The sequence below is a fragment of the Stegastes partitus genome, unplaced genomic scaffold (assembly GCF_000690725.1).
Source record: "Stegastes partitus isolate 25-593 unplaced genomic scaffold, Stegastes_partitus-1.0.2 Scaffold154, whole genome shotgun sequence".
Lineage (NCBI taxonomy): Eukaryota > Metazoa > Chordata > Actinopteri > Pomacentridae > Stegastes > Stegastes partitus.
This window is the reverse complement of record NW_007577885.1, coordinates 660324-687589: the sequence shown is the minus strand read 5'-3', so window position 1 is coordinate 687589 and position 27266 is coordinate 660324. Positions and strand designations below refer to the sequence as shown.

Sequence of the window (27266 nt, the reverse complement as noted above, 5' to 3'; positions counted from 1 at the left end):
CGACCCTAGTGAGGATTAAGCGGTGTATAGACAATGGATGGATGGAAATACAATTATTTGTTCCATAACGCAATACCATGTTCAGCTTTGTATGTTTGTTTTTCTTATCATAAGTAAAGCTCGTGGTGTTAGTGGGTAAACATGAATGTCAACAAAGCAGGTTTCTAAATGTTCAAACATTAGTTTTGCAGATGACTTAAGCTAAAGGAACACATTCAACAGTAAAAAGACAAATAAATCCGATTGACATGAACTTGAACACTGTTTACACACCAAAATTTGGTAAACTTTGTAAGTTTGTGGACTGCCTGTTCACCTTGAGGGGTAACTGTCAGTCTGAACAGCCTGAGCACTGGGTGTGGCAGTTAGTGCACACACAGACAATCCTCAGTAGACCTGAAACACATGCACAGCGTTTTGATTATCACTGCATTTAGCAAGGTTCTGTCCGTTTCCCAACACTGCACTGTATCAACAGTGCTAAGGTGTTTTCACCACTGTCACTCTGGTTTATTTTAATTGCAGAAACACATCAACAACATAAAAAACATCTGTTTTAGTTTGGGGACAAACAGTATTTCATCTGTTTTCCCGCTACTAGTGCACAGCATCCTTGTGTGTGTTGCCACAATGAGTCCTTGTGTAGTTACTCATATGGTACCTTCTATTGTCCGTTTCACACATAGGGGTAAGTCTGTGCTCTCTATCACCTATCTGGTTATCATAGCTGGTAAAGTTGTCATGATTTAGTTCATGATTCAATCTTCACCTGTTTGTTTGTGTTCTGTCATTACAGAGGGTAAATGCTGCTGTAAATGTGACTTTAGTTAGGTCTGTATGAAAAATACTTAGCTATTGGATAAAGAATGTGACCCTGCAGATCAGCAGAAGAAATTAGGAATAAAGACAAGATTTGTCTTGTCAGTGAGCCAGTTTGCAAACAAGGCAGGACAAAAAATAAAGACCAACATTATACTTTATGCGTCCACAAATATGCAAGGGTCCACGTGACGTGAATTACGTCATGTCCTCAAGTCTGAGCGGACCCTTCCACGAATATCTGCATGACTCTACATGAGCGATAGTGTTCATGCTCAGCAGTTGTGTTTATACATAGAATATGTAGATACCAACGTATTAGTACTATGTCAAAAATGGTAAAGAAATGGTTGAATCAGGCTACAATTAAGGTTTAAACTGGTCTCCTCATAGTCCTGACCTCAACCCCGTCTGTGGTCTGTGATGAAGAAATAAGTCTGTGTCAGAAAGCCAAGAAATTCAGTTTAACTGTACCAGTTCTGTCAAGAGGACTGGTCACAGATATCGAATGTATCTTGTGGACGGATGCCAAAAACGCCTAGTTGAGTCTAAAATGACCAACAGACACTTAACCAAATACGACAATTGCTGTGTATATATTTTTGAATCAGCATATTTTGTCATATTTCAGAAGACCTTATTAAATCTATGAAAGAACCAAAATGCATGATTGGTTTTTTGTTTTTTTGTTTTTTTGGGACAAAGACACATGGCTATCAAGGATTCCATGATAGAAAATTCGGGGTTAAAGGAATAATTGGAAACTCAAGACTGCCCTGATACACATGGTCTTTCCAAGTGTATGCAAGCTTTTGTTCACAGCTGTAACCGCTCATGTACAATCCTTTGAGTGTCCGGAGTGTGAACTTGATGTGTATCATCTATATATGAAACCATACATAACTGACACACAGTCTTTCGCCAACTGATGCACAGCTTACTATCTGTGCTTATATTCACACTTTCAACAGGATCTAATCAAGTTTCCATAGCGACTATGCACAGCTGAACTGTTTACCCCCCATTAGCACTTCTTCCACCAATACTGTTTTGATGTGTGTCTGTTGTGATACAAACTGTGTACTTGTAATGAACGCTCACCTTGACCTCTTCCTTTGTGAGTAATTAATCTGAAAATGTTTCTCTGCTTTTCTGCGTTTTTTAAGGTCTGTACGGTCTCCCAAAGAGAAATGGTAAATTGAAAGACATTAGCCACTTTGATGCAGCCTTCTTTGGAGTCCACCCCAAACAGGCCCATACCATGGACCCCCAGCTCCGTCTCATGCTGGAGATCACCTATGAAGCTATCATAGATGGAGGTGAGAAAACAGGGTACAATGTAAAGGGAATGTCTGTTTGAAAGTGGGACTGAATTCTTTCATATTTTTTTTTTATGTAGTTGCCCCTGACCAGGGAGCCAGTCCCATCTGTGTATGTCTGTCTGTCTGTTTGTCCTTGTGTCTGTAAATAGTCTCTAGTTTGAGTGCTAAGGTCAGACAAGTTGATATTTTACAGGCGAGCTAGGAATGGCCTCTCCTCGATTCTCCTTTAGATTTCGGGGTCAATCAGTGCAAAAATAGCTGTGCTAGAGGTCAAAGGTCACTTTTTCCAAAATGCTGTATCATAGCCGGCATGGGCAACTATATCCCTCTACTGAGAGCCCTGTAGTTTCAGAATATTTAGAGTTTAATGTAAAATAAATAGATTAAAAAAAAATAAAATAAAAAAAAAAAGCTCATTATCTTAGGCTACTTGACTAAATACTGAGTATAAAATGAAATGTTATTATGCAGGACTGAATCCGTCTACACTGCGTGGCAGTAAGACGGGTGTCTACATCGGTGTCAGTGGCTCGGAGGCTGGCGAGGCGTTCAGCAGAGATCCAGAAGAGCTTCTGGGGTACAGCATGACTGGCTGCCAGCGTGCCATGTTGGCCAACAGACTCTCCTACTTCTTTGACTTCAACGGTATGTGCACACACAATCACCTCTCACTTGTGCATTCCTTCCGTGACTCTAAGTTTCATGTTGGTCTGATAATGCCTTGGCTAAAAAAAAGAGTCTTGTCTCTACCTGGTTTGCGTTTATGTTGCAAAGGCAATATGTGTGTGGTAATGTGGTTTTGTTTTTTTTTTGGGCCCAGAGTTTACGTCTTGAAAATACTACCTGCTGGACTAGTTTCGTACTTTTTATGCATTGTGTTTTTGGTTGTCCATCCAATAGAAAAAGAGACAGTCACCATATTTCACATTGGATTGAATACTGAATTGGCGACTTGAATCTTGAGTGCCACTTTTAAACAGTGCTGAATGTATAGATCGTTTTTGTTCTGTGTTGTAAATGTGGGATAAGTTTATTCTATTTTTTTTCTGTATATGAACTCTGCAAAAACCCTTCTGTTGCCCTAGCTTTATATTGTTTTTAAAATACATTGGAAACATACCCTCTTTTTTCTTTTTTTTTCAAAATAAAACATTTTTCCATTTTTAAAATTTGTTGACTTGTAGTTTTTCAGTCTTAGTTTCTTTCTTCTTTTTTTTTTTTACCTTGTCATGTCTCACAATATAAGTGTCTTCCTGCCTTCAGGCACTTGTCTTGCACTTTCAGTGAATCAAAAAAACTGTGTTTGATTCTGTGGAGAATGGCACCATGGCAAACATTTCTGTTGTCACTCAGTGGATGCTGAGTGAAAGGGTGGTGTGAGAGAAAGCTGTGATTAGCTGTCTACTGCGTAAGTGCAGATTTGGAGTCAGGGCTGCCTCCATCTGGCCATTGAACTTTCTGCTCAGAGCTTCTGTATTGTGAGTCCCTTTAAAGCTTTCCTGGTTTTAGATCATCTGTTAACCTCCCCTTCTCGTCTGTAACATATAGCACTGGACATATTTGGATGAGGATGTGTTTTAACTTGTCATTTTGTAATCTTGTAATCAACTGCCTGTGGTCTCGTCAGCTCTTACTTCTTTTCATACAAACTGTCCTGACTCTTTAACACATCAATAATAGATGCACATAAACAGACTAACTGATGTCAAGATCCTGGTCTGTAGCATTTGACCTTCATGTCGAACCAAAGAATCTTCATCTTACCAAGTATATTAGTTTGACTAAAATTATTGCTGACATCGGCATGATTGACTTTTGTATGTATTTTGTGATATTTCATGTGTATTTTCAGTTCTGAACTTTTATTTACAGGATTCTTATAGCAGTGACATGATCTCACTGGTTGATGTGTGGTTTGAAGTGAATGTCATTTGGTCTGTTTGACCCATACCACAGCTTAGATTCTCTCATATACATCCAACTTTTGCTGGGTCTCCTTTCCTGAAGACGTGGTTTCCAGCTCTAATCCAACTTCCTCTCCTCTCCTCTCCTCTCCTTTCTGTCTCCAGGCCCCAGCACCGCCATAGACACAGCCTGCTCCTCCAGCTTGCTGGCTTTTGAAAATGCCTTCCACGCCATTCGCCAGGGCCACTGTGATGCTGCTGTGGTCGGAGGAGTTAATTTGCTGCTCAAGCCAAACACCTCGGTGCAATTTATGAAACTGGGCATGCTCAGTCCTGAGGGGACCTGCAAATCCTTTGACTCATCAGGTAAAAGAAAATCAGGGGACCTTAGTCTCTTTCACATTTCCCATCATCTTATGGAATGAAGGCATAAGATGTTTTCACATTCCTGGCTTAGAGGAGGTGTATTGATTTTTGGCAGTTATGATCAGGGTCATCACAGGCAGACTGCTGACAGTAATGCACGTGACTGGCTGGTTGAGGAAATACTTTTTTTTTTTTCCAATCATTATTGAGGAATGAATTATTCTTCAACCAATGTGGTTTGTTTACTTCAATCAAACCAATTTGGTGCATTATTTTGTAATTGTCACCTTCATTGTTTTACATCTGCCAGTCTTTAAATGTAAAGTTTATCTCCCCAACATCACTATTTGCTTGAAATCTTAAGTCATATTGATTTAACTGTGTACTATGTGGCGTTTACATTTGTTGATGCACTCTATGTATATATGTGTGGTTACCAGTATGAAGTTTGTTGTTTTTGTCAGGAAATGGATACTGCCGTTCTGAAGCAGCAGTAGCAGTGCTGCTGATTAAGCGGTCGCTGGCGAAAAGGGTCTATGCAACAGTGCTCAATGCAGGCAACAACACAGATGGATACAAAGAACAAGGTAAGACCTGCAAGCTCTAAAATCATCCTAGGATATATGAGCACTGCATTCTGTAAAAAAGATTAACCGACCTGTTGAGACAGTCAAATAAAAGATGACAACATTAGTGGTGTTTTGGATGCATTTTTAAGTTTCAAATGTTTTTAACTCTTCTTTACGTAGTTTGTTTTTGTGCTTAGAGTTATTTGTAGAGATGTTAAACATAACCAGATAGTAAATATAGATATCTGAAAGAACCTCAAATACCACGCCTTCTTTATACATTGATATATTGGCTACATCTCACACACAGTCATGTAAACCTAGTGGATTTGAGAAGTATCTATATATCAAAGTCACACAGCATGTTTGTGTGTCTGTCTGTATGTGAGTAGAGCAGTAGTTGTGGTTTTGTGTGCCCTACTTATCACCACGTGTTTCTCTTGGTTCCTCAGGCGTAACCTTTCCATCAGGGGAGATGCAGCAGAGGCTGGTTCGATCACTTTACCAGGAGGCGAATATAACTCCTGAGCAGGTGGAGTACATTGAGGCCCATGGCACCGGAACGAAGGTTAGTACCACAGCAATCACACCTGTAACCTGTTTTTAGTGCTGGGATTTACATCACAAAATCTGTAGTTTATAAAGCAGAAAATAGGCTCTGATAAAACCACTGGCTTTGCATTTGCTTTCTAAGAGTGAAAATGTTCCCCTCAGGAGTATTTCATCTCTGAACTATCTCTTCTCTCTACATGCAGGTTGGGGACCCACAGGAGGTGAATGGTATTGTTGGTGTGTTCTGTCACTCAAAGCGAGAGCCCTTGCTCATTGGTTCCACCAAGTCCAACATGGGTCATCCAGAACCGGCTTCTGGCCTGGCTGCCCTGGCAAAGGTGAGAGTAACAGCATGGCTGTGATTGGCTGAAGATTCAAAACAAGAACTTTTTTTTTCCTTGCCTTTTTTTTTTGTGTCACCAGTCATAGTGTTCCTATTTTTTCTGTATATCTACACTCGAAGGGCTGCGAGACACCTGCTGTCATTCTCCTGGCTGCAACCACACGATCCATCTGATATTTGTTTCTGTGTCTTTGTAGTGTTGGCCCAAAGAATTGTATTTTTGGGATTAAAATGCAGATACTCCTGGAGGATATTCATGCTGTTATAATCAGTTTAAACTAAATATTGCAGCAGTAGTCGTGTGGTTAATGGGGGGAAAACAAACCAGGCAATAACTAATAACTAAGCATCATAAATCAAGTAATTAAAGAGAAAAGTAGAAGGCAGTCTCAAACCATAATCTTTGCTAGACAATGTTTCTTCTCTCTATTGCTGAAGAAGCCTTTGAATATCAAGATACCTGAGTTTTAATACTCCTTTTGATCTGGTCTGGAGTTAGAGCTCCAAGCAGCAATGAGATGTTAAGCTGTTCTGTAGGTCACAGTCGCCATGGCAACTTTATCTGATCATGTTGAAAACTTGATTACTACTCCAAAGTTTTAGGACCCTAAAACTGAGAATTTAAAAAACTAGGAATGCTATTAACCATGTTTTAGTATGAAAACTGTTTTAGTCTGGATGGGCAGAAACAGAACATTTTAAACTTGATGGCCCAACATAATGTCTGCTTTTGTTCATACTGTCACTACCTGGTGCTTCCTGATTCGTCACGCTCTTATCAGATTTTCAAGAAGAAAACAGACATCAGCCTTAACTCCCAGTCATTGCGATATACCCTCTCCTCAAACAGTTTTTTGCTGTGCTTTTTTTAAATGTTAGAATAAAAACGTGTTGCTGGATTTAAAAATATGAATCCACCCACCTAGTATATTCATGGAAAGAGCCAAGTGCTTGCACATGATGCATGACAGGATACAGTGTTACTGCTGAATAATAGTTTAGATGGAAAGCTTTATGACATAAAGAAGAATGTTATTGGTCTTCCCAATCGACTAAAAAGAAAAGAACTGAATAAGCTAGCTACGATAATTATTTTTCAGCCTCTTTAAATAATTTTGTCTAAATTCTTGACTGTTGTTTTCATCTGTTGTGCAGGTGTTGCTCTCCTTGGAGCGAGGTGTCTGGGCTCCCAACCTGCACTTCAACGATCCAAACACTGACATTCCTGCTCTCACCAATGGTCAAGTTAAAGTCGTTGACAAGCCTATTCCCACCCGAGGAGGCATTGTAGGGATCAACTCCTTTGGATTTGGAGGTTCAAATGTCCATGTCATTCTTCGTCCAGCTGAGAAACAAGCGGGCTCCACTTTACCCAGGACGATTCCCAGGATTCTTCAGGCCTGTGGCCGCACTGAAGCTGCAGTGAATGCCATGCTCCAGAAAGGGAAGGAACATGCAACTGATGAAAGCTTCCTGTCTTTGCTGAATGAAGTGTCAGGAGTCCCCACTGCCAGCATGCCCTACCGAGGCTATGCTCTGATTGGCTCTCAGAGTGACATTACGGAGGTGCAGCAGGTGCAGGCTGCTGGCAGGCCGCTCTGGTACGTCTGTTCAGGTGAGTAATCATGCACACACACAAACGGACATCTCAGAGACAGGTATCTCAAAACCTGGATAAATACAACCAACATTACTCACATGGAAAGAAACCTTCAGCAATAAAGAAAAAAATGGAAGGTGGATCAAATGACTGATGGGTACTTTCAGCAACTGATGGATTTCTGGATAAAGGTGTGACACATTTCATTGTGTTAACAGGTATGGGAACACAGTGGTCAGGTATGGGACGCAGTCTCATGCAGCTGCCAGACTTCAGAGCGTCCATTCTACGGTCAGATGCAGCCCTGAAGGACACCGGCCTGGTCGTGTCTCGTCTGCTCATGGAGTCTGATGATACCACTTTTGAAGACACTGTTCAGGCCTTTGTTGGCCTTGCTGCCATACAGGTAGGGCTGAAACATCATGTCCAAGTGCAAATTGTTGTGATTTTCATATGGACTGCAGGAGAGAATTATGCTGTTGTACTGCTCTAAATATCACTTAGCCACACTTTTCACACTTTCATTTGACATTAAAATGGGAACACTGGTAATAAATGATAAACTACTAAGCCGTAGATCCCTTATGCACATAAAGTTACTGTTTTACACATGGATGAACCAATCAAATGAATGCAGTTCATAGTTTCTACTCTTACACTCACTTTAGTCTCATTTAATGCTGGAACGCAAAATAACTTTATCCAAGATTATCAAATTTATCTCCAAACTGCATTCAAAGAACTACATTAGAAAGAGAATAGGTGGTAATCAACCACACAAGTGAGTGTCGCAGACTTTTTACTTCATATCCACTTGTACATCAGACAATAAAAATAAATGACTACGGTATGGCATCCATGTGTGGTACAATTTTATGTAAAAAAAAAAAAAAAAAACAGCTGTTTTTAGTGGAAGGACTTTGATGCGGCTCTTTAGTTTTTGGAAATAACCTGGTATTCAGAGATACTAAGCTTTGAGTCTGAGCTTGGAGATGAGGCATTTTATAGCCCCTTGCTTTTTCACATTGTTAATGTTACTAAGTTCTTTTTTCCTGCAGTACGAATTTGTGTTATTGGATCATTTTGAAACTAAACAAGATAATTTGTTTAGATTTTTTGTGTTTTGCTGTTGGCCTTTTCTTTCTTTGTTTTGATCTGAACACTTGAATATTAGCTATTCCTGTGAGTGTAGGTGCTGTTGTCTATTTTCATTTTGTGATGTGAAAGTTGAGGCATGACCTTCATTAAAAAACAGTCCCACCCATGTTCTGTGGTTTATCTCTTAACAGATAGCTCAGATTGATCTGCTCACTAAGCTGGGTCTGCGGCCTGATGGCATTGTAGGACACTCAGTGGGAGAGTTAGCCTGTGGCTACGCCGACGGCTCCCTCACTCACAGGGAGGCCATCCTGGCTGCCTACTGGAGAGGCCGTTGTATCAAGGAGGCCAACCTTCCTGCAGGAGGCATGGCTGCAGTCGGTAAGGGAGAGAGCAGTTGCCTTTTACAATACTTGAACAGCTGATTTCATTAAATGAGCAAAAAAAAAGAACTTCTGCATGAAAAACGTCACTCTCCAACTATGCTCTTTGTATGTATGTCATTCCGACTGGGTGAGTAAGTTTCCTAAAGTGGTGTAAAGGTTCTGAGAAATGTGTTCAAAAAGGAAACCATTTTTAACATATGAAGATTTTATATGGTGATGTTTGGAGACATTGCTGACATTTTTAAAAGCCTAACTGTAAAAAAATGGACTAGGTGGACCACCTACAAACATCAGAGTTGCAGCCCTCTCATTAGGGTCCAGCTGATGCATCAAATTAGGCATTCATGTGCATGATGTCAAGGCTTATAAAAAAAGTTTCTTATGGTTGATAAGAAGTTATCCATTTGGAATTTACTTTGCGTTCTGGCATTGTTTTTTGCAATTTTAGCTGTCATACCATAACAAACTCCTGCAGAATTTAAATTATTTTTATTTCTAGTATTCTTATTTTTATTCTTATTTGCACTGCTGCTATTGTCGTGTTCTTCCACACAAGTTTCGTTGTACTTCTGCACAATGACAATAAAGTCTCTTTATCTTATCTTTAGAATAGAACAGAGCAACTTCAAATATGTCTGTCAGCCCTTAGTGGTGCAAAGTTAGCAAATTGTGACATTTCATTTTCATCATGGTGTGTTTTACACACATGCTATACAGCTGTAAAGATGAGTGCAAAAAATAATCTTGATTACAAGCTTGCCCTAATGTGCATGATGGCCTGATCATCATTACTTGCAACTTTAAATGTTTATTTATTTCACTTATCTTACCTTTGTTCTTGTTGTCTGGTGATCCAGGGTTGACCTGGGCGGAGTGCCAAGCCCAGTGTCCTCAGGGAGTGGTTCCAGCCTGCCATAATGCCGAGGACACAGTCACCATCTCCGGCCCTCAGGTCAAATATCCTATTATGCCTTTAGTCTTTTAATTTATTTTTAAAACACAGAGGACTTGAATTTTATAAAACCTGACAGCAAGTTTTCATTTTTATTTGCCTTTGCTTTCCACTGCATTTATTTGTATCCAACATCCTGGTAATTATGTAACAAAAGTCAATTACATCATTACATTAAAAATACAGATTTTTTTGTAACACCCACAATTACTCAAATTGGTCAGCAAAGACTTAAATTTGACTGTTTTTATGTGACAGAGGAGAACAGGAAGAGAGAAAGTAAGAAGTATTGAGTTGGCCAACAGCTCATTGTTAACAAACACTGCAGTAACAATATGAAGGATTCCAGGATGCTTTAAATGTTGTAAAGACAGTTTGGACTGTGAAGGTATTATAGCAACTCTACTGACTTTTAGCCATGTAGTGTGTTCCTAGTGCAGGGTGATGAGTCCTGACAGATGTGGTGTGTCTGATTCTTCAGGAAGCAGTCCGTACTTTTGTGTCTGAGCTAAAAGAGCAAGGAGTGTTTGCAAAGGAGGTGCGCAGTGCTGGTGTTGCTTTTCACTCCTACTATATGGCTTCCATCGCTCCAACTCTGCTGGCTGCTCTCAAGAAGGTACGTAGCTCTGCTGTGTATGCAATAGTGAAGCTGTTAGAGTCATAGCTGCTGGGAAACACATGTCCACTTTCATTTGGGGTAGTAATGTATAAAATCCACGATTACATGTTCTGTTTTCTCGGATGTTATTAAAAGCAGTAGTAGTAGCAGCATGATAAAAGTTCTGGCTACTTTACATCTACAACATTTGCCTTTCTTCCCTACATACTGCTAGGTATGTCTAATTATATGCATTATTGTAATTGTAGATTTTTTTAAATGCAGATCAATTGTTGCTGAATGTATATTTGAATATTAATAACCAATATAAACTGTCTTAATGTCGTTTTGTGGTCAGGTGATCAAAGAGCCACGACAGCGTTCATCCCGGTGGGTGAGCACCAGCATCCCTCAGTCTGAGTGGGACTCCCCTCTGGCTTTGTACAGCTCAGCTGACTATCATGTCAACAACCTGGTGAGCCCTGTGCTGTTCCAGGAGGGCCTAAGTCTGGTGCCTGAAAATGCTGTGGTAGTGGAGATAGCACCTCATGCTCTGCTGCAGGTATGCTCAGCATGTTGTTGATCGACCATCAGATTTCTCTGACTGCTTCTTCTGTGTGAACTACATTGGCAGTGTGTGCTAGACTTTTCATAGGAAACATAGGTGTATCAGATATAGCTGTTTAAGCCCACAAGTGGCTTTTCACATCTTCATTTATCATTCTCTTTTGTTATATTAGGATGCAGAAAAAATTGTTTTTTATGCCTGTTTCCTTAAATTGGTAGCTGGATGTGGAGACAAGAGCTCTAGAATTGCAGTTCCTTAAGTTCTCATAGCTCAATTTGTAGCTGTAAAACAGCCATCTGTACAGTTTTCACCAGAGCCTTATTAAGTGTCCTAGAATTTTCCAGGACTCGTACCCAAAATTAAGCAGCAGCCTGTGTGGAGACCAGCACTAGCAATATACGGACCTGATGGCACTCCTTATAGACACACAAAATCACAAAACGCCTGATGCCACTGATAACATAAAAGTTACATCAGGCGTAACTAAATGGAAATGGCATTTGGTTTACATGGGTTAGGAGGCCCTCGGGAAGGTCAGAACCAGCAATGATCAGGGTTGTAACCAACTCAGACTTTTGCTAGTTGAAAAGATAAGGATAAGACAGACTTAGTCTATTAAACACTGTGGTTCTAACAATCAAAATACAAGAACATTGTATTCTATATTCACAACACTTTAAAGGCTTCTTTTGTGTATGCCTTCTGTTACAGATGCTCTCAATCAAAGTCCTACTTCTTTCAGACTTTGATAGGGAGCATCTGTAACAGAGAGCAATTTCCCCTAGGGGATCAGTAAAGTATTTCTGATTCTGATTCTGGTTATAATAACAAAAATATTCTTCTGAGAGAGAACCCCAAACCTGATTTTAGTTTTGTATTACACATGTATGTCAGCCATGTTCAGTAACATTATTGAACACTGCAGTGCTGGACTTTTCCACCAAAAAACGTGGCATATATTCTCTCGCCAACTCATCTTTCAATCTTTCAGTTACGTTTCTTATACTTGCATGTAGAGGAAAATATACTTCTGTAATGTCAGCAAGTGCTTGGAAATGCACCGTAGCAATGTGAATGTAAACATGTCATTTTAAACAAGCAATGAAAGAATGAAGCAGCAGTTTGTCTTTAGTTACATGGTAACAGATAGGAAATGAATGAACGTGTGCATTATCTGGGAGCTTACAAATGATAGATATACAGTAGCACTGTAAAGAATTGACGACTTATTTTTGTGAAAATGTACTTTCTTTTGCACTTGCACAAGGCCGGTTTAGCCACAATAGTATCTTTTAATAAGCTCATGGTAATCAGTTAACATCTCTCCTCCTACAGTGCACATTTGGCTCTGCCCAAAGTTTATAGATTAGGTCACCTCTGGATCTTTTCTAAACAGTAGCAGAGATAACACCATTTCCTAAGTTAAGACAGTTGATGAAATGTTTTTACTCTAAGGCTAACATAATATAATATAAGGCAAACACCTCTCTATAGATGTTTGATAAATAGAAATAATAAATGCACAAACTGGCCTGTTAACATTTCAGCTTCCTTCTTTTTTATAAACTCCTGAAATACAGCTATTAACATTGATTCTGCATTGTATTGGGTGGTACCATGAAGGAAAATTCCTAGGAAAAGGTGTGATGGTTTTAAAACTTTTTGGTCGCTGTTATGGCATTCATACTTTTCATACATGTTTTCTTCAAAGGCCATACTTAAGCGTAGCCTGAAGCACACATGCTCCATCTTCCCCTTGATGAAGAGAGGCCACATCAACAACCTGGAGTTCTTCCTCTCGAACATTGGCAAAGCATATATGAATGGGTCAGTAAATCATTCTGTCTTTATTTAGTGACTTCATTATTGTAGTCTCTGTGTGCTCATGTGCATCAGCAAGGAGTTCTGCATCTCTTCTTGTATCACTTTTTGGACAGGGTTCTTGATTGATTTGATTTTTTAATGCCCCTCATTAGCATCAACGTGGATGGTAATGGTCTGTGCCCAGCAGTGAACTACCCTGTGCCAGTTGGCACCCCTCTGATCTCCCCCATTGTGCAGTGGGACCATGCCCAGACATGGGATATCCCCAAGGCAGAGGACTTCTTATCTGGCTCAGGAGGGTCCAATTCTGCTGTCGTCTATAACATTGGTAAAAAAAAATGCATATCTGGGAAAAAATAAGCAATTTTCTGTCTTTCTTCTTGTGTTGTATTAAGAAAAAAAGGTTAAATCATGTTTTCTAATTTAATTTGACAATTTGGTGTGTCTATAGTCCAACTCTTCTTTGACCATCAACAGAAATAAACCCTGAGTCTACTGACTACTATCTAACTGGACACTGCATCGATGGACGTGTTCTCTACCCGGCGACGGGTTACCTGGTGCTGGCCTGGCGTACACTGATGAGAAGTCTCGGGGCTGTCATGGAAAACACTCCTGTGACTTTTGAGGATGTGACCATCCACAGGGCTACCATCCTGCCAAAGACTGGTGAGAGGAACAGCAGGGATATCAACAGGAGGTTGATGGGGGATTGGAGAGCTTAGTGTTAATGGACTGATGAGCGTCTTTACTTTCTGGTCAACAATTCATCTTTTTCCTTCTCTGTCGGTCTTCTCTCTTTATTTTGCTGTTCCTCCCAGGCTCTGTCCAGTTAGAGGTGAATCTCATGCCTGCCACCAACAAGTTTGAGGTTTCAGAGAATGGAAACCTGGCTGTCAGTGGTAGGTAGTTTTGGCATATACAGTATTTTACAGTGGAAACAAACTGATCCTGGACTGTTTCATTCCAGACAGGCCATCAACTGACAACCCTGAGGGGACTGATCCCATGATTTACACAACAATACTATATTTTATACATATTATGTATTTTTTAATTATATTTTATTTGGATTAAACTTTCTTCAACTTTACTGTAATTTCTGCTCCTGTTTGTCAAATAGCACTTTTCCAAGCACAAGACTCTTTTGGTCACTTTTGGTCTCAACTTTTAATGACTTACATGAGTCAAACCCCAGTAGACTGTCCCCCAAAAATGAGTATGCCAGTAGACTCCCTTCAGTGTCTGGTGCACTACATACACGAAAGTGTTTTTTTTCCCAACCATTGAAATGTCTGGAAAAGTGCTCCTCTGAAGCGCCACTTTTTCTTTTTTTAACATCCCACGAAAATTTGATGCAGTGTTCTTGAATCGTCTTTTCTTTTCTTGTGCATGTGATTTTCAGGTAAAGTCAGCCTTCTGGAGGATGCAGCTCTTGATTCATTCCATACTCAGATAAATCAGGAAGCTACAAATGACAGTGACCCCAAAATGAAGCTGAAGGCATTTGATATTTACAAAGAGCTCCGACTACGAGGTTATGACTATGGAAAGACCTTTCAAGGCATCTTGGAGTCCAACAATGCAGGTAACAGTTATGTGTCTTGCTTTTAAAGTCTTGTTTTGACGTTTATTTTGTTAGTTGTTTTTTCTACCATATTATAATGCAAAAATGAAACAAGAATAAAATATATATAGTTGGAAGACAATACGTTAGTGCTGGACAGCTTCCAGCTTTGGGACCAAGACTAGGATTCCTTGAGATAACTCTCATGTGTCTTTTCTTGGAATTTAGTCTGCTGGTGAGATTCCCTCCCCCAGGTGGTTCTAAATACTGTTTGGGGGGCCTGATTTAAACTCTGATCCATTAAAAGGAGGATTAGTCAGGAGGCTGCTTGACTTTAGGACTTTGCATTTGCTAAATAATCATAAATACCAATAACCACTGTAGTGAGGTAATTTTTTCTCTGTGTCAACCAAACCTATGTATTATTCTAGTGTTGTACATTGTTCTTGCTGTCTAGCCTCTGTAACCTGATTGGCTGTTTCCAGGAGACAGCGGGAAGCTGGATTGGACTGGAAACTGGGTGACCTTTCTGGACACCATGCTGCAGATGATCGTAGTCGGCCTGCCAGGTCGTAGTTTGCGTCTGCCAACCAGAATCCGCTCAGTGTGTGTTGATCCAGCTGTCCACCTGAAGAAAGTCTGCGAATACACTGATGGAAAGCAAGGTGTGCTATCATTCTATTCAAGATGGTTTTTCTATCATATGCATAGGCACAAGAGTCTACACAAATACATACTTTTTCTTTATCATCATTGGTAGTACAGCTGATCCAGTGTCAGCATGATCACGTGGTCTGTGCTGCAAGGCTGGATGACATTCATTAGCTATCTTTTATCTGTCTATAACAATGGAAAATGAAGTGTGTTGATTGGCTGTATGTAAAGAATTTGCAGATAGAGGGCTCTAAACCTTTGGGGATTGAGGCTTAACTATCTGTTTCTCCCTTTTAGCTACACATTTTTTCTTTTGCATCTTATTAGAAACATGTTTACCTTTTGTAAATTTCAAACTTCTCAGCAAGACTTTCCTCTCTCTCTCCCATAGCTGTGGATGTCCGTGTAAGCCGTTGCCTTGACAACATTGTTGCTGGTGGAGTCCAAATCAGTGGCCTGCATGCCACTGTAGCCCCTCGGCGGCAGCAGCAGCAGAGTCCCCCCACCCTGGAGGAGTTTGTGTTTGTTCCCTATGTGGAGACAGATTGCCTTACAACCAATGGGAAACTTGTGGAACAACTGAGGCTCTGCAAAGGTACAGAGAGACACTCTTTGTGGTCATACCACTTGAAATCAGCTTCCACTGACAGATTTAATTTTAGAAGCTATTTAACGATATAATGCTTACCTTTGGATGTTTATAGTTTAATTTTACTATTTAGATTATAATAGTGTTATAGTACAAAAGCTGAGCACATAGGAGCGTTTAAAGGCTCTGGTTTTTGGTGTCACTGGGCAATGGTGTCTCCATAATGTGTTCACCAAGTTGATCAAGACACTGTAAAACATGAGTGCTAGAATTAATTCCTTGACATATCCTAGCACATGTTTTGCAAGTTTATATGAAGTCTACACCAAGTAAATATTCAGACCAATACTCTGTCAGTTTGGTGGCTGCATCATTCCATTAAATGGAAATACTGAAATGTTTTATGCTTAATTTGAGGTTGGTTTTCGAGTAAGTCATCCTGACACATTCATCTGTGCAAGCTTTGGAATCTCCTTTAGAATTTAAAATAGTTTTGTGCATTTGAACAGTGGCGGATATCACAGCAAAAGTTTGTGGCAAATTGCCCTCTAGTGGGTCAGTGGGGTTGAGGCTGATAGAGAGGTTGCTGATTATCAATCAAATCCGAGATCTTAGTATCAGAACGTCCTTAAACGCACCACTACTGCTTGCATTATTTCGAAGCATAAAAATAAGCATTAATTTTCGAACTTTTGAATTACTTTCCTCAAATTCTGCATCGCGATGTATATAACACTCCATTGGGCTCTCTTGACAAAAGGGTTTTGTGGAAGAAAACTAATGAAATTACTGTTCATGGTATTTAAACTAATTGTCAAAAATATTCATCTTAATAATTTCCACAGTTTTCTACATGTGTGTCTCCAAAAGAGCATTTAGCTGAATGATTGTAAGAAGGGGAACATTATGGCTTTTATTGGTATTTTCCTTATACATCACCTGCCAACTACCATGAATGCTACCTTGCTTGTGTTGAACACTTAACTTGGTCTCAGCATGTTGAACACAATTTCAAAACAGTCCATTTTGTTTTGTGTGTCTGACTGCATGTCTGTGTATGTTTTTGTTCCACTTTCTGCATCCAGGTTTAATCTACAGACTGCAGCAAAAATTGGCTCCTCATGGTGTCAAGCTCTCCATCCCTGGACTGCAGAGGGAGTCAGACACCCCTCTTCCCAGCCCTGAGCCCTCTGAACCCAGCCTTTTGCGGCTGCTAAACCTGCTCTGTGGCCTGGAACTGAATGGGAACCTTCGCTCTGAGCTGGAGCAAGTGGTGGAGAAGGAGCGGACATGCCTTCTGCAAGATGGTCTGCTGCAGGGTCTCCTAAACAGCCCAGCCCTCAGACACTGCCTGGACATCACCATGGAAAACAGTATGCCTGGCAAGATCAAAGTCCTGGAGGTAAAACTGAAAACCAGATAAAACAAATAATGCAAATTTCATGTGGTTTCAAAATAGCTGAATTATGAATTATGTGTGAATTATGTACATAATAATCTTCTTCACCTCTCTGAACCCTGCCAGACCTTCTCAAATGACGGCCAGCTCTTCTCTCACGTGGTGCCCCTCCTCAACACTCAGCCCATGCTGCATGTGGACTACACTGCCACAGCGACCGACCTGGATCTTCTGTCTCCCCACAGTGCCACCCTGGAGGAGCTGGCTGTCGCTTCAGCTCAGTGGAACCCTCTGATGGGCCCAGCTCCTGGAGGCCTGTTATCAGGGTCAGACCTGGTAGTGTGTAACCACACATGGGGTACTCTAAAGACAGACCCTGGAACACTGGTGACAAATCTGGCTTCTGGAGCCAAACAGCATGGCTTTGTTCTCCTCCACACCCTGCTAAAGGGAGAGACTCTGGGGGAAACAGTCGCCTTCCTCTCCAGCACTGCTCAGAGCAGCAGCCAGCAGGGACTGCTTACACAGGTAATGGAAACAGTGCTCACATGACATGATATTGACATTTTACAGCCTTCTAAGCATCCTTAGTTTTTTTTGTAAACCTCATAAACATGACACTGGTGGAGGCTTTCAGAGTGAAAAAAAAATCCTCAGTTTGATACAAGATCAGATAATTCTTTCAACTGCATCACTTGTTTCCTTGAAACCAGAAGTTCAAAGAACTAATAATTCTATAAATATTATTTTCAGTCAAGTAAGCTGTCACATTTTTTAGTGAATTGAGGTGATTTAAAATTGTATTTTTTTTTGCTTTTCTTGCCAGGTCGAGTGGGAGAAAGTGTTCTCTGAGGCTTCCCTCAGCGTGGTGGCTGTCAGGAAGTCCTTCTATGGTTCTGCCCTCTTTCTTTGTCGCCGTCAGACTCCAAGCAAACAGCCTGTTTTCTTACCTGTGGACAACACTGACTATAAGTGGGTGGAAACACTCAAGGTGGGTTTCACGTCCCAACTTTTTCATATCATAGTTTACTAAATTAATTATTTAAAACCATGAAAGACTTGGCACACCATCACTATTTGCGGACTTTTTTGTGTTGTAGATTTTCCATCAGTCTATATTCAAAAATGTATGACAAAGGAAAAAGATTTCTAACTACTCTCTGAATCCACTGGATGTTAGAATGCACTTTTCTCTTTTAGTCATGTGACATTAATCATAACAACAGCTTAATGTGTGGATCTGTACATCAGGCAAAGATGGCAGAATCATCAGACCATCCACTGTGGCTGACTGCTTCTCAAGCCCACTGCGGCATTGTGGGAATGGTCAACTGTCTCAGGCAGGAGCCAGGAGGTAACCGGATACGGTAAGCTCCACATTATATACTTCTGCACTAGTACAGTTGAACTTTGGGCTTAACACAATATTCTGGTAGAATAACTTGTAAAAATCGATAAATAAATTACAAAGAAACAGCCACCACGAAGTGCACAATACCTGAGCAAATTTTATTTGTCAGGATTTTATTTTTGAACAAATACAATGCTCTCAGTTAATACAAGATGTTATTGAACCCCAAACCTGAACGTTTAACAAAGGAAACGTGAGTTTTGTCTTTCTCAAGGGAATATACGTGTGCACGATTATTAGGCAACTAAAGTACAAAAATAAATTTAAGTATGATTCTTGTCTGGTATTGTTTCAATGTAGATATCAATCCATGTATTGGTTTTTGCACTGTGTTCCCTTTTTATGACCTTTTTTTTCTGGTCTCTCCTCCCTTGTCACTAGCTGTGTCTTTGTGTCCAATCTAAATGAGTCTTCAGCAGCACCAACTCTCCAGCCTGGTCATAAATCCATTCAGTCAGTGCAGGAGGGGGATCTAGCTATTAATGTGTTCAGAGACGGACGCTGGGGCACCTTTAGACACCAGCTCATCACCCACGGTACCCAAAAATTTTGCATATTTTGATTCCAGTTAAACTAATGTGCTTTTGATAGTGTTGTCACCACAAACAATGTATTTGATTTACAGTGATGGTTTTCTGCATTAACACTAACAGCAAATGTGATCTCATCTTCATCTTCAAGTATTTACAGACACAATGAGTTTAGGCTAATAGCACACAAACCATTATGATTGACTTGTATTAATTACAGTGGTACAGAGGGAAGATCCATCCCTCTGTACCTACTTGGTGAAGAGAGATGGATCCTCTGGCTCTGCAGTGAACATCACTTGCTAGTTATTGTTTAATTTTTCTCTTTTAATGTTTCTCACGAACTGCTCATCCAAACTACTTTACACTCCCAAAAGTGTTTTGTCAAACTTTTAATTTGATGGAGATTTATCCAGATCAAGTCAATATAACGACCATTTCCTCTCAAAATGTGGTTCATTGAAGCATTTGTCTGTGTTTGGTGTTTGTCAGATCTAAATCAGGAGTTGACAGAGACTGCCTACGTCAATGTATTGACTCGAGGGGACCTTTCTTCTCTGCGCTGGATTGCTTCCCCACTCCGCCACTTTGTGGCCAGTAACCCCAATGTGCAATTGTGCCGTGTTTACTACAGCTCACTCAACTTCCGTGATATAATGCTCGCCACCGGCAAACTGCCACCAGATGCTATTCCAGGTAGAGAATGCGAACAGTAGAACACACACAATGAGGAATATTTTTCATGCAATAGTATCTGACAGCATCTTGTGTGTGTTGCTGTTGTAAAACAAAAATATCAGTGGTGATATTGTGGCCACAGTTACACGGCTAACTTCTTCTGTTCATCATACATTGTGTAGGGGACCAAGCTCTGCAGCAGTGCATGCTGGGTATGGAGTTTTCTGGTCGTGACCCCAGTGGTAAGCGTGTGATGGGACTGCTGCCTGCTAAAGGTCTGGCGACAAGTGTGGATGCCGACAAACGGTTCCTTTGGGAAGTTCCCCCCAGTTGGTCAGTGCCACATTTATCAGTATGATTTGTTTGTGTTGTGTGTGTTCAGAAACCTGTTGATGAGTGTAAGTTAGTAAAGCACCACTGAGTCTCAGATCAGACTTTGAATGTTGAAACCATTGTGCTGCCTGAAAACAAGTCAGATGCTGCATATTAAAAGAGCCGTCAGCTTCTTTCTTTCTTTGTGACTCAAAGCTGTTCTCTGCTGTCCCACTGCAGTGAGGATGCCACTAATGGCATTAATACAAGAAACATAAAAACATTCACAAATTTACTTGCAGCGTTGTATTGTTATTGTGCACCTGCTGTAACTGCACTGATTTGTGTCCAACTGTGCCATTTGACTGGAATTTTTAACCACAAAAAGCAGGGCAGCATTATTTTAGTTTTCTTTTTCCTGTCTAAAAGTTAATGCAAAGGTACTATCACAACAGCATGAAGGACGTTACCTGTTGCTGTGTAACAGCTAATATTATGATGCATCCACATGTGTGCAGGACATTGGAGCAAGCAGCCTCGGTGCCAGTGGTCTACGCCACAGCCTATTATTCTCTGGTGGTGCGTGGCAGGCTTCGCCCCGGAGAGACTGTCCTCATCCACTCAGGGTCAGGAGGGGTCGGCCAGGCTGCCATTGCTATAGCACTTAGCAAGAAATGCAGAGTCTTCACTACAGTTGGTTAGTATTCTTCACTCATATGTGTTCTGTCATAGTGAGAAAAAAATGTTGTTTGTTTTTTTTCACTTAGTGTTGTATATTATTTATGTAAAAGCCATTTTACAAATCCACCACTTGTCTTATAATCATAAACGTCTTATACTTATGAGATATTTAATCATGTGTATGATGTTGTGTCATATAATTGTGGATACTGAGTTATTGGGTTCTAATCATAATTAAGAGATGATGTCTACTAAAAATTGTAAAAGTCGTAGTGTTTTATTTTAACCCAAAGCTTTGTGTGTGTGTTCTCACCAGGCTCGGCAGAGAAGCGGGCCTACCTGCAGCAGAGGTTCCCTCAGCTTTCAGCAGAGTCTTTTGCTAACTCCAGAGACGCCTCTTTTGAACAGCACATTCTGCTCCACACACAAGGCAAAGGTCAGACCTTTCATCTGACTGTTATAATGAGTCAATTCAGCATACCATGCTTTACATAACTTTTGCATATTCTCTTTGTACCATTTCTAAGTTAACAGGCAACTTATAAAACAGTATTGAATGCAGTACATAAATACAATTCAATTGGACAGTAGTGTAGGGTGGTGTTATTCCTATTTTCAGAAATTTTAAGTCAAAGTCTCCTTTAAGAGTTAGGACTTAAGTTTTTTGTTTTTTTGGTTTTTAATAACCAGATTTATCAAACAAGTGGAAACATTGCGGATTTGATGTTATCCATACTTTAGTTTAAAGTGTTTAGGATCTTTGCATCCAAGAAAGCTTTGCAGTTTTTTTGAGTGTAGCAACCAACAATTGTGTTTGTCTAAGCAACTATTCAGTTACACTGACAGATTACAGCACCACTGTGTAAAGTGCACTTTTGTGTGACATATGTAGTGTTGTGTGCGTGTTTCAGGTGTGGACATGGTGCTGAACTCTCTGGCTGAGGAGAAGCTGCAGGCCAGTATTCGCTGCCTAGCCAGACATGGACGATTCCTGGAGATTGGCAAATATGACCTTTCCAACAACTCTCCATTGGGTCAGTAACGAAGTTGCACCTTCACAATGATAGTAACAGTGCAAGTGTCGCTTAATCTTTGGGTATCAAAAATGTAAGTGCATCGTCTTCTAAATGTCATAGACACTTACAATTGAACAAAGTGTACATTCTGCATTTGTCTCCATTTGGTAATTAGTTTCCATCCTACCAGAAATAAAGTAAATGTTTCTGGGAAGGACATTACTGCTATTTCAATTTCTAATCAAAGAAAGACAATATGTGCCATTGAGTAAAAGGGGGTCACTATCCTGCTGGTGTAGTCACTTGTACTGATTAAAACATGTCTTAAAGGTATCTGAATATATGGTTGCTTGGGACATCTTTCATCTTTTCCTTAAATTCAAATCATCCTGTGTCATATCCATTGTGCTCTGTAAAAGTTACTTTCATAGTTAGCTATTGCCAAGACAACTGCAACATTTTATGTTGTCTAACATCGTCAGCATTACGATCGTCCCCAGATTAGGAGTTTACAAGACACTTTCATGGCTTGAGGTGAGAACGTTGAAGAAGCCAACACATATGGCTGTAGTAAGGTCATTATAAGGCAGGAGTCAGTTTGTTCCCATTGCTCTGCGTATGCCGATGCATCCAAAAAAATTGTTATATGGCTCCCAACTCATCTGCGTCATTGAGTCATATACTTTTTGACCCTATTCATGCTGAATCACTGATCATGCTGCTTTGATCTCTCCAGGCATGGCTCTGTTCCTGAAGAATGTGGCTTTCCATGGTATCCTGCTGGATGCTCTCTTTGAAGAAGGCAACAAGGAGTGGGAGGAAGTGTCGCAGCTGCTAAAGGAGGGCATTGTGGGAGGTGTAGTTCAACCTCTAAAGACCACTGTGTTTGAGAGGGACCAAGTGGAGCAAGCATTCCGATACATGGCTCAAGGAAAACACATCGGCAAGGTCGTCCTGCGGGTCAGTTTCACCTTTGAACTTCATCCTTTTGTGCGACAGGACGATAGAATAATTAATAATGCTCATTATAGACCAGGAAATTTCAATGCTATGTTGATGTAGTTGTACACAGCTGCCCTACTGTGTACCCACTAATCAGTTCTTGTCTTTATACAGGTTCGTAATGAGGAAAAGGGGGCAGCTGTCCAGCCTTCTTCCGCTTTGTCTCTTCCAGCTATCTGCCGCACTTTCTGCCTTGCATCCCACTCCTACATTATCACTGGTGGACTCGGGGGTTTCGGTCTGGAGCTTGCTGAATGGCTGATAGAGAGAGGAGCCCGCAAACTGGTGCTGACGTCTAGATCAGGCATCAGGAATGGTAAGGCAGAACGAAACAAGGCTTGTAATTATGCTGCTCAAGTGTTGTTGTAGAGCTGCACTTTTTTATGATGCAGGTGATTGTCTCTTGCAAATTGAAAATAAATTTGTAAAAGTCGTCTTTACGCTCCTGTATGTGCTGCAAGTACGCAGTTTATTTTGATGAGTTAAATGTAGGGATGCAGACTTTGACCTCCATCAAAAGAATTTTTTCATACCAAATCGTTACGTCAACAGTCAATAATAAATCAGCAGTTAAAATAGATGAAATACAGTGGACGTCCTTCCATATGCTTATAAAACTGATTTTAATCACTGGCACTTAATGTTCACCACAAAATCATCTCAGTTACCTTGGGAATTTGAACAACTGATAAAAGTCAAAACCAGAATGTAATTTGATCATATTTTTTAATATTTCAAATTGCTATTCAGCAAATTAATAAACATAGCCAACGAGCTGCAGTCTTCCGCAGTAAATTACCACTAGTGTTACACTGAGCTTTTCACAGCAGGTTGATAACAAAATAATCTTTCTAATGTACAATGATGGAGTGATTTGTTAACTTCAGTTAACATTGTTCAGCATCTGTAAGCAGCTGTGCAGCTGGAACAGACGTCCACTAATAATGTCGCAGCATCTGTAGTAGTGCAGGTTAGTTTAGCATGAGCTTCTGCTAGCCCACTACACCGGACAGCTTCCTGACACATTTTCACAACTGCAGGTCATTATTACAACTGCCACAGTGAGAAGTTAAACAGCACAGTTGTGTTCTTGTTTTGTGGCTCACTGCTGGCGGTCAGCAAACACAACAGTAAGTGGTACAGCCAGGTTCTGCAGCTCGTCTACAATACGTTTTCTGACAGTTAACCTGCATGTCCCTCATGTTCGGCCTTATCGGGTTATATATTTTCAATCAGTTAAATTGTTAACGTCACGTTATTTACTTACAATTATTCATTCATCTGTTGTTAAAAGTGTCTAAATTTACATTGGACAGGATGATCTAATGTTGCAAGTCGTAGATTGCATGTTGTAAGCTTCAGGGTCATGGGGCTGAAGAAAGAGGCCCTGGGGAGTGACTAGGGAGCTGCAGAGGAGTGTTGCTCTGAGGAAACATCTATTTGAAATATTTTTTTGATGCAAAATAGAAAATGACCATTTAACACAGAAATGCAGGCTTGTTGTGCAGGTCAGCAGGTATACACATTTATTACCAGAAACTGATACAACAGAATCTACTTGCAAGTGTTTGGGTTAGTTGTATGATTGCATAGTTGGGTGTTAAGTGATTAAAATACTTCACATCCATAATATACGCCATATACATTAAAGCTCCGTTTAATTTTAATTTGGAACGGCACACTTTGGCTGATTTGAGGCCTCTGTGATTGTTTAGTTTTCATGTACTTTAGTATGATTAAGTGAGTTTTCAGAATTATCAGATGTCATTAAAAAATATGTAACTATGGCAACTCCAGTACTCCACTTTATGCCATAAAGTGCTCTGTTTGCAGGTATAAAATCAGAGAAAATACAGCTTATATACCTTAATACATTTCAGTTAGGACATTATGTGTTTTGGTTTTTTATCACTGCTCTTAGGTTACCAAGCGAAGCGGGTACGTGAATGGAAGAGTCAAGATGTGAAGGTGTTGGTGTCGACCAATGATGTCAGCACGCTGGGAGGAACGGAGAAACTGATTGCTGAGGCCTGTGCACTGGGCCCAGTGGGTGGTGTCTTTCATCTCGCCATGGTAAAACAACAAGCCATTAGCCCCCCTTTTATCCACATTTCAAATGAGTTGAAGATGTTCTCTATTTTTTTTTTTTTTTTTTTTTAATCTTTTTTTCTAAGGTTGATTCAGCATAAAGTTTGCTCATTATATTCATGATTCAGTTAACACATTATTATCAGTCTTTTTTCCACTGCAGAAACTTGTGGACTGTTTCAGGGTGGCCCAAACTTTTGTGTATGTCCTGACTGCACGAAATGTACCTGTAGAACCTCTTTCAGGGCTGCTTTTAGAAGGGAATAAAATATGCACTCCAGGATAGGGCCTTCTGAGTGGCCCTGAAAGATAACTGCAGGTTTTGATGCTGATTGGTTAAACTTGGACAAGACAAATTCTGATTGATTACACTGAAAGGACAACACCACCATTTTTCTGCCTTCTTGATGTTCTCGTCCACTAGCAATCTTCTCCTCTCAAACAACTCTCAACAACATAAAATTCACCATATAGGACAACATAACAAGTTACCTTTGTTGTGTTTGCTACACACTCATAAAACTGGACTTTCATTCTGCTATCTGTTGTTGTTTTGGAACACTCAAAGTTAGCTGCAGTCACAGCTCTTGGATCCTACACTGAAAGTAAAAGTCAAAAAGGCTGACAAAGGGGCTGTTCCTGTAAGTTTGTGCCACCTTGTGCTTGTCCCAGGTTCCTGCAGTGGAGAGCTGCCCATTCTGTTAATAGACCAATGAGGGTAATTTGACCTCAGTTCTGAGTTGTTATTGTTTATCCTATTCTATTATCCTATTGATGCTCAAAGCTGAGGTTGACCGTGTTAGTGTCACTGCTCAAAATGTCCTTCTCCTTATAAAATGCAATTTAATTTCCATTTTGATCTAAAATTCATGTGTATGTTTGGTATATCATTATTAGGTGCTTAAAGATGGCATGTTGGAGAATTTGACTCCTCAGCTCTTCCTTGATGTCAACAGACCTAAATATGACGGCACCATAAACCTGGACAAGTAAAAACTCACTTACTCCTCCTGTTTAAGCTGTTTAAACTGTAATTAGGAACTGCTGTATGCTCCTCTTTGGATTTTGATGCATGTTTTATTGTTCTCCCTCCAGAGTGACGAGGAAGTTGTGTCCAGACCTCAGTTACTTTGTGGCCTTCTCCTCTGTCAGCTGCGGCCGTGGCAATGCTGGCCAAAGTAACTATGGTTACGCCAACTCAGCAATGGAGCGTGTGTGTGAAAAACGCTGCCACGATGGCCTGCCTGGCCTAGCGGTCCAGTGGGGGGCCATTGGCGATGTTGGTGTAGTGCTGGAGACGATGGGTGGTAACGATACAGTGATAGGAGGCACCTTACCGCAGCGCATCACATCCTGCATGGAGGTCCTGGACCGCTTCCTGTGCCAGCGGCAGCCAGTGATGTCTAGCTTTGTACTGGCAGAGAGGACGGTTACAAAGCAGGAGGCAGGAGGCCAGAGAGATTTGGTCGATGCTGTAGCTCACATTCTAGGTAAGATCCAAGCTGCTGCTCTGTTAAAGATTACCTGAATGAAGTAGCTTGTTTACAAATTTTAAAATAGATTTTTACATTATACTGAGATACTTATAAACCAGTGGCTGGAAAATATGTTCAAGGGTCTAAAAGAAGTCATAAATAGACAAAGACAAAGCATGTTTTTTATTAATGACAAACTGCATGTGCTGAAAGCAAGTTTATGTGGCCTCCTCACAAAAATATGTGCTGGATGTTATGCCACTTATTAGTTAATAGGCAGGTAGCACTGATAAAGATATTCATAAACTTCAATTAATAATAATTTATGAGCAAACGTGTTTAACAATGTCATTTTGGATTATCAGTAATTCATAGTATGTGGGTATACAGTATATTCAGGGTCACAGGTCAGGAATCTATAGAGTATGTATTTAAAATGCTCTTTAAAACTACAAGGCACAATTTACATTTTCTTGCAAGAGAGTTAGTTTGGTAGCTGGTTGTTTGCATCAGTCAAATTTAACATATAAGCAGCTGTAAATTTTTAAGTAATGTGATAAGATGTCAGAGAGAGGCTTTCTTGTCTTAGGCGCATTGATTGATTGATTGAGCTAAACTTGTTAAGGCCAAGCCTATAGAACTTAAACTGTGTCCTTCACCTGTAGGTGTGCGGGATGTGAACAGTCTGAACGCTGATGCCTCATTGGCTGACTTGGGTCTGGACTCTTTGATGGGTGTGGAGGTTCGCCAGACACTAGAGCGTGACCACGACATCGTCATGACCATGAGGGAGATTCGCCAGCTCACCATCAACAAGCTGCGAGAGTTGGCCAACACCAAGCCAGAAGGATCCAACGGTATCATTAAAGTTCCTGTCATTGATTAAAGCCCTAAAAACTCATCTCTGATACACATTTAGACGTTTTTTCCATGACAGTAATCCCTTGCTACTTGTAACTCTGT

General features: G+C 40.4%; 1 protein-coding gene across 1 annotated transcript in view; it reads left to right on the top strand.

The window, feature by feature from the left end:
• fasn (fatty acid synthase) overlaps positions 1-27266 on the top strand; it is a 42193-nt gene that overhangs the window by 7846 nt on the left and 7081 nt on the right. The window contains exons 3-37 of the mRNA XM_008279331.1: positions 1986-2138; positions 2613-2786; positions 4211-4411; positions 4876-4998; positions 5433-5548; positions 5736-5870; positions 7031-7490; positions 7694-7881; positions 8765-8954; positions 9817-9911; positions 10393-10527; positions 10868-11071; positions 12789-12904; positions 13054-13229; positions 13379-13570; positions 13723-13803; positions 14307-14489; positions 14954-15133; positions 15514-15717; positions 16797-17113; positions 17237-17638; positions 17937-18101; positions 18362-18477; positions 18903-19057; positions 19544-19747; positions 19912-20062; positions 20560-20738; positions 21039-21158; positions 21634-21756; positions 22475-22698; positions 22855-23056; positions 24662-24813; positions 25726-25817; positions 25924-26318; positions 26969-27163. Of these exons, the coding sequence (XP_008277553.1) occupies positions 1986-2138; positions 2613-2786; positions 4211-4411; positions 4876-4998; positions 5433-5548; positions 5736-5870; positions 7031-7490; positions 7694-7881; positions 8765-8954; positions 9817-9911; positions 10393-10527; positions 10868-11071; positions 12789-12904; positions 13054-13229; positions 13379-13570; positions 13723-13803; positions 14307-14489; positions 14954-15133; positions 15514-15717; positions 16797-17113; positions 17237-17638; positions 17937-18101; positions 18362-18477; positions 18903-19057; positions 19544-19747; positions 19912-20062; positions 20560-20738; positions 21039-21158; positions 21634-21756; positions 22475-22698; positions 22855-23056; positions 24662-24813; positions 25726-25817; positions 25924-26318; positions 26969-27163 (6498 nt within the window). The remainder of the gene's footprint in view (positions 1-1985; positions 2139-2612; positions 2787-4210; positions 4412-4875; positions 4999-5432; positions 5549-5735; positions 5871-7030; positions 7491-7693; positions 7882-8764; positions 8955-9816; positions 9912-10392; positions 10528-10867; positions 11072-12788; positions 12905-13053; positions 13230-13378; positions 13571-13722; positions 13804-14306; positions 14490-14953; positions 15134-15513; positions 15718-16796; positions 17114-17236; positions 17639-17936; positions 18102-18361; positions 18478-18902; positions 19058-19543; positions 19748-19911; positions 20063-20559; positions 20739-21038; positions 21159-21633; positions 21757-22474; positions 22699-22854; positions 23057-24661; positions 24814-25725; positions 25818-25923; positions 26319-26968; positions 27164-27266) is intronic.